This window comes from Tuber melanosporum (genome assembly GCF_000151645.1).
Source record: "Tuber melanosporum whole genome shotgun sequence assembly, scaffold_10, strain Mel28".
Lineage (NCBI taxonomy): Eukaryota > Fungi > Ascomycota > Pezizomycetes > Pezizales > Tuberaceae > Tuber > Tuber melanosporum.
Window position 1 is genome coordinate 1,029,869 of NW_003299150.1, and position 7,110 is coordinate 1,036,978.

Sequence of the window (7,110 nt, forward strand, 5' to 3'; positions counted from 1 at the left end):
TGAGATGTGGTTGGGGTGGGGAATGGAGGGGAATGGAAGGTAGAAGAGGAAGATCAGAAGGGAAGAGGAGTGGTCAAGGCCAGGGATGAATGGAGATTCGGGGACGGGCAATCTGAAAATGGTAAAAATCTGTCTCCCATTCCGGATGCCGTTCGTTATTTGTGATGTCAGGAACTTATACAAGTAGCGCCACCTTTTCCCTTCTCGTGGTAGAGAGATTGCCAGTCACTAAAGCCTCAGTTCCCCCTACAGAAAACTTTCCCGTACATCGTCCATAACAAGACATAACCGTGGCTTCCTATGGGCGATCACAGATAAGTTTGACCGAGAAACATTTTCCAGAGCTTGCAATTGCACCAGCAAATACAGCGCTATTGAGTGCAGGCGACACCTCCTCGATGGATTCAGAAGTTTCAAACCGGCGAGACTGAGCCCAGATGGGCTACCGTAAGAGCCCGGGGAAGGACTTATCGATGTTTGGGATTCTCCCTCAACCAGTGAGTTCTCGGGTAGTATCTGAGGACAGTGTTAGAGGACGTGAATCGACCGTGGAAGATCATGGCTGATTCTGAAGGTTCCGGGAGTCCGGTGGATCATTCATAGTGTGATTGGTTGTTTTAGAGCTTTAGTCGCTTACGGACAAGATTCCCCAGGCATATTATCTTCCCCGCCACCACGAGTGTTCAGCAGAACAGAGACATGCGTAGATAGGTGTGGTGACCAATAGCAGGGCCAGGACTCTCTAATTATATACCCACCTCTACCACTATCGCATCTAGAGAGAAGTGTGGGAGAAGCAGAAAACGAAGCTGTTGACAATATCATACCTCCCCCATCATTTCTGCAGAGTAACAAGTTCCAAACAACCCCTTGTACCCAACCGCCGGCCGCTGCGCTATCCACCTTCCCCACATTAACCCATCTTAATAGACAAAACCGCCCACGAACCATCCCATTTGGCCAGCAGAAAGTTCCTACGTGAAATCTTCTAGAGTTGGTACCTAACTACGCGATAGTTGCCACTATTGCTTCCTTCCTGCCCCCCCTGTAGTTTATTCGTAGGTATCCTGTTCACCATAGGTAACGGGGGAACACGGAGGGAGAAACGTCTTTCTTGTCCGATCCGATTGAGCTCGGGATCGTACCGACAGCGCTGATATTGGGCGATGTGACAGGTGGATGGCTGCGTAATGATGATGGGCGGGCAGTGTCAAGGACAGGATGAATCCCTCACTCTAAACAGAGGATTTGGGGGATCTTGGAGATGCAATGATTTTGTTCCAGGACTTACTACCAGTGCCGGGTGCCGGCGGTATGTCAGAGCTCGTCAAGCATTTTCGGCGGAGTTGGATGAGCGGAGAGGTGTGTACATACACCGCTAAGATGACGTTAGGTCTCCCGGAGTGCTGTCTGCTGTGGTCTAAATCATCCCTAATTCCTAAGAGCCAGAGATTGTGGAAGAGCTATGAAGGCTTCGATCGCTTGGACGAGCACCCGCGCGGGATTGTTGACAGTTCCCATAGAATGTTGATGCCGGGTCGGCGATACAAGGATAAATAAATTATATTGAACCATAGAATGCAATGCAACCGGATGCGTAGACATTTGTCCACGGCGTTCAGGTCCCTCCCGTTCGCATCCCACTTGCGCAGTGACTTGCTCTTGATCGTCCAATCCAATATACGATACACTTACCTTACAGCTACGATAACCCCCCCCCCCGGTAACTTGGATCCGGACTTTCTTGCTTTTTCTAAGGAAATTTAAGCGGGGCGGCCGGCCACCCCGGTCTAATAATCTGCCGTACCGAGTAAAAGTATAACTATATCAAAACCCCCATCTAATAAATCCAACAACCCACCCAATCAGATCCCTCGCTTAAGCAGCAACGGCGGGGTACTGTACAGTATCCCAGCAATCCGGGAGGGGAAAGGAAAAAGCGAGAGGAAAAGGCTGAGCAAATGACGGAATCACAAACAACTATCTCCCACTGTGGAAGACGATAATAATACAAAAAAGGTTTCCTGCGGGTTATCTCCACACCATCATCCGAAAGTGGGTTTTATAAGGGCTACCGCTATAAAAGCGGAAAAACCATTTCCTACTCAGCCTTGAAGATCTCGAGGGCCTGCGCTGGTCATCGTTATCGTGACGGAAGCCGCGGCTTGTGGAGTATTATGGTCTACCGGGGCGATTGGCCTCGTATCTGCTATTATACGGGCGCAGGAGTTCATATGCGCGCCGAAAGACCTTGTCCCAGCCATTCCGCCAGTCCGACACTATGATGGTGGCTGACGTGGTATCGTGACCAACCACCCCGCCATGGTAAACCCCCGGGGAACGGACACGGGGTGCCGGTATGTTAGCTACTGGTACTTGATTCTTCGCATTTTCACCCACGGATTGAGTCGTTCCACTACGTTACACCACCTCCCATTCTTCGCGAGAGAACTTGTCTTGAGCAAACAACGAACGAGGAAGACGACAACACCACCCTGATCTCAAGGATATATTTGCATTCCGAGTATATGTGATGATAATACCCAAGTCTCTAGGCTCTGTACCTGACAGCAGTTTCAATATACCCCTAAGTGGCAGTACAGGTTTCTCCGCCACCAGAGAATGGTTAAGAACCGTGGTACAGTAACGACCATATATCGGGATGGCCACCCAAATAGTGAAAAGGGGTGAAAAGGCAATATAAACAAAGCTCTTGTCAAGAGATAATTTCATAAACAAGAAATTGTGACGATAAAAAAATAAACAAAAGGGTATATATAAAGATCGTTTCAAGACCAATTCTCACCAAAAACACAACGATAGAGTGAATAAAATAAACCAGCGAAGAAAACTTAGGAATAGCCCCCCCTGTGACCGGCTCTCACGGATCACACACCCCACATTGCTACCGGCACCAAACGCCATGTCGAAAGAGAAAAGAAAAAGTCAAACGACCCAAGCCCAACTAATGAGAACCCTCCCTTGCCATTCATCGGCCAGTTTTTCAAAGACGCTCAATGAAAAGTCCAGGTCGGAAGCTTTGCAGCCGGTGCAACGATCCACAACCTCTACCTCCAGACTGACATTTTTCCCGGGTGTGGCTTCGCGTGTAACCCAGATTTTGCGGCCGCAAAGTGGGTTGGTGTTCGGGTTTGCACCCACCTGGACCGAGTCGAAGATTATGTGCGAGACGGCCACTATGCTATCGGACGAGGTAGAGGATATGCCACAGGCTCCAAGGCCGGGCTCGTAATACGTTCCGTCGCCATTTTGGAGGGCGCCGGAGGTTGGAGGTGTGATCGAGTCTTTGTTCCTGCAAAAAGTTAACAAACTGACCGTATAAACGAGATACGAGAAGAGAAGCATACGCTTTCTTTCTCCCGCGAGTCAGCCCGATACTCAAACCGAGTATCAGTGCCAATAGCAGTAGTAATACCGCCATAGCCAATATTACTGTACGCCGCGGGAATCCAAAGTACCGCTCCTTTCGCAGCCCTATCCATCCCGGCAGCACAACCCCATAGAACTTCGACGGCGCAGGTGGTGCGGGCAACTCCTTCTCTACGTTCTCAGCGCTCTTGGAACCAGGCGTCGGCTCCTTCGCTAGAACAGCCGCGACTGGACGGCGGGGAACCTGAAAGACAGGTGGTTCCGAACTCTCGTTTAAAACGCGGTCGGGGAACGGCGGAAGAGAATCATCGTGAGGTGCGCGCTCCAGACAGCGACGCTTCCAAGGAAGTAGGAAGGACATGACGCTTGGATTGATAGATCAATAACGGGTTATCGCTGCGAGGCCCTAAGTGAAGGGAGTGGGGAGGTTTCGGATGGCGTTAATGGCGAGATTGTCCTTGGTTGGGCGAATTCGCCATTGTGCGTGGGCGGTGATGAGGGATAGATGAGGTGTGGACAAGGAAGGATGGAAGCAGAATTTGGCGACTGAAGGATCGGTTCGAACCCCCTTATCGGTTGGCTCTGTGTTACGGGGTAGGCTAACTGGGTTTTCGAGGCTTGGCAGGCACAATGGGGGATGACACCAATGGGTCTACTCCTACCGTACAATACGTATGCATGGAATCACATGGGAGCAGACCGATTGGATCTGTGTCTCGCTTAGGCGGATGTAGAGTTTGTGCCACTCTCGGCGGTAAGGGGTTGAAGGGTTGAGTTCTGCTACCAGAAGTGTTGGAGAGGGTTACCATATCCTACTGGTATTGGTACTGTACTTGTATGATAGCGTAGCAGCCAGAGTCTGAGCATCTTGGTAGCAGATAGCCACTCTTGCAAGAGTACTCGAGTACGGTACCGGCACTCGAGTACTCGTACAGTGCCGGTATGGCGATCCCAGCGGTTGTGCAACGCGCTCTGTCTGGAGCATGACGGGAGTTACCAGGCGGCGCCAAGCCGCTTCCCCTTCCAGAGTATTCATCAGTAGGTTAAACTTACCTTAATTCCGGCAAGCCCTGCGATGCTGAGCACAATTTTACCCGCGAGAATTAATACTGGTATCATTCCGGCATGGTACCCCCCAAACATCTCCCATTCACAGTCTCAGTACCCGTCTCACCTTTGCCGCAGTACCGTACCAGCCTCTGCCAGACTCAAAGGTCCAGCTGTCCGATGGAGTCTCCGATCCCCACGGGGCTAGAGGAAAGGGGCAAAGAGGGGTGGGGAAGGCTACAGAAGGCACTAAAAGGTGAAGCAATGCGAGTGAAATCGTTGCGGGCCAAGCACACGGTAGCTGAGCGTGAGTGTATGAACTACTGTAGCCCATCGATGGGGATGCCGGCTAAGGACAGAGCACGCGCACGCGATATATATTCGTATCTCCCTGGGCGGTTAACGGCCCTGAGGCCAAAAGAAGCTCAGGGAACGAAAGTGAATGAACGGAACACTTTCGGAAATGGCAGAAACTCTATGGAAAAAACCAAGAAGCCAAACAAACAATCCACCACCACCCCGCAAGCCCCACGACCAACCCTAACATGCCAATGCCCGATGCCGCGTGGTATACCCGTACCGTGGAACAAAACAACCCCCTGATGCCAGATGTATTATCGTAGCTATGGAACGGAACCAACACTCACACCCCATGTCTACCAGTGCAGGATGTGAAAACAATATTCCACTACTGTGTGCCTAACTATTGCACACCTCATGTTCCCAAGCTCCGTAGCCGCATTCTCTCAACCGCATGCCCTGTAGGCAATCCAGGAAAGGCACGATCAGAGAACAGCGAGCAAGCACTCCTTCTCGAAGGATCCTAAATCTACCTCCATTTCGCCTACAATCGGTCCACTATGAATTGGAGTGGTATTCTTTACGTAAATGACAGGGGAACCGTACCTCGGTGCAGCGCCGGTGGCTAAACCTCTAATTAAAGCCCCATTTCGCCGACCCCCTCATTGATACCAGACCGGTCACTTTCTCCTTGTAAACATTACTTTCTCCAACTTTGCGGCTCGGACAGCAAATTATCACTCGCTCCAGAATCGCTTCCTCCGGTCGAATGCCTCTATTCAGCCGCATCCCAAGGCGCGTATAAGTATCGGTACGGTACCGGTACAGTACTAGTACATGCACTCGAAGTACTCGCAAGTAGGCGGTCGCGCCCTGTCGGCTATGGGCAAGTGAAAAGCAGCACAACCTTCTCGGTAGAAATAATGATAGAAATTTGGCTCAGCAAGGTGATCTCAATATAAAATTGGGGGACAGAAAGGAAGAGTAGGTACGGTAGGATGATTATAGTTGGGGTAAGAGGTAGTAATAGTGGGGTTGGCGAGACGGGAACCATGAATAGCAGCAATTCTCGCTCCAACCATACAAAACGGGCGGAGAAAGCCCCCTCTTTATAGTCCCTGAACAGAGAACACTCCACTATAGCCCTGCTATGCAATGGCCCAGGACACCTCCGCGTGCGCGATACTTCTTGCCTCGCTATGGTTCACGACATCCCCGCGCGTTCCCGCATATCCAACCACGAAAAGCGCGGAATGTTAAAATAATTGGCCTCCTTTGGAAGTGGGGAGAAAAAAATACAGCAAGATGCGTTGATTCCCTCGAAAAACGAGAAAATATTAGACCAGACTTCACTCATCAGAGGGGACAACTCAAACGACATGGCACACACACACCGTACGCAACTCATACCCTTTCGGGCCCAAACAATGCCAAGACTGGACTATCGTACCCCTCCGATGCCGGTATGTACCGGCATCATACCAGCAGTTCTCGGAACCTCCCTCCTGCAGGCCCTAGTGCCGCGGTGGGCAACTTTTGGAATAATCAAAACATGTGCTATGAAGTCCAGAATTCGCTACTGTACTTTGGAAAAGGGGTAAAAAACACTTTTCAAAGCGAGACCTTCTCAGTCCCCCTGAAAAGTATTAAAAAGTAAAAGAAAAAACACAACCTTACCAGAGAAGGCAACCCCGACGACATAGTACAAACTTCGATCATTACGGTACGATACCGGTAGAGTACTGCAAGTTCACAGCCAATATTACAAATGAGGTGACAAAGTTATCGTTAATTTCCACTTTTGCAAACAAAAATGCTGCTTTTCGCACCGCAGGAACTCTACCACCTGCTGTGAACATAAGTCAATTCTTTGTAGAATAGTGATGTCGGATATTCCGCTTGTGAGGTTTGAATTTTGAAGGGTATGGTGCAATATTGGCCGACCTGTTGCGATTTTCAGAACAGCTATCTTTTCCCCTGAGTATCATACCCGTACGAATTCTTATGATACCACTAGAGTCAGTTTCGGGATGGTTCGGGCAGATTGACCGGAGCTGGCGACGGAACAAACGAATTTGCTATGGAAATATGAATTTCGGAACTTCTAGGTCCTCAACTATCTATTTTCCGTTTTGATTGATTGATTGAGAGGTGTGGTGGGTGCGGATCGCGATTTCCGTAACCACGGATTTCAGATTTTTGGACCATTTTGGTGTGTTTCCCTCGCTGCCGGTATGATACTTTGATGCGCCGACGATGGCTTCCGTCCAAGAACTATACGAAGTGAAAAATTCGAGTGGGCAGGCTTAATGACCCGGCTCTCCGTACGCGCGGTATGATATCCTAACCCAGACCCAATTGTTTACAATTTTA

General features: G+C 50.0%; 1 protein-coding gene; it reads right to left on the bottom strand.

Annotated features, from left to right (window-relative positions):
• Positions 1-2,855: 2,855 nt before the first annotated feature.
• Positions 2,856-3,875, bottom strand: GSTUM_00004136001 (uncharacterized protein). XM_002842473.2 has 2 exons: positions 3,369-3,875; positions 2,856-3,313 (listed from the first exon to the last, which is right to left on the bottom strand). Exons 1-2 carry the CDS (start codon positions 3,749-3,751, stop codon positions 2,947-2,949), a joined length of 750 nt encoding a protein of 249 aa, XP_002842519.1. The 5' UTR covers positions 3,752-3,875; the 3' UTR covers positions 2,856-2,946.
• Positions 3,876-7,110: the final 3,235 nt, after the last annotated feature.

Coding starts and splice junctions, on each gene's coding strand:
- GSTUM_00004136001 (XM_002842473.2), bottom strand. CDS start 3,751: ATGTCCTTCCTACTTCCTTGGAAGCGTCGCTGTCTGGAGCGCGCACCT. Junction 3,314..3,368: donor ACTCGCGGGAGAAAGAAAGC/GTATGCTTCTCT, acceptor AACTTTTTGCAG/GAACAAAGACTCGATCACAC.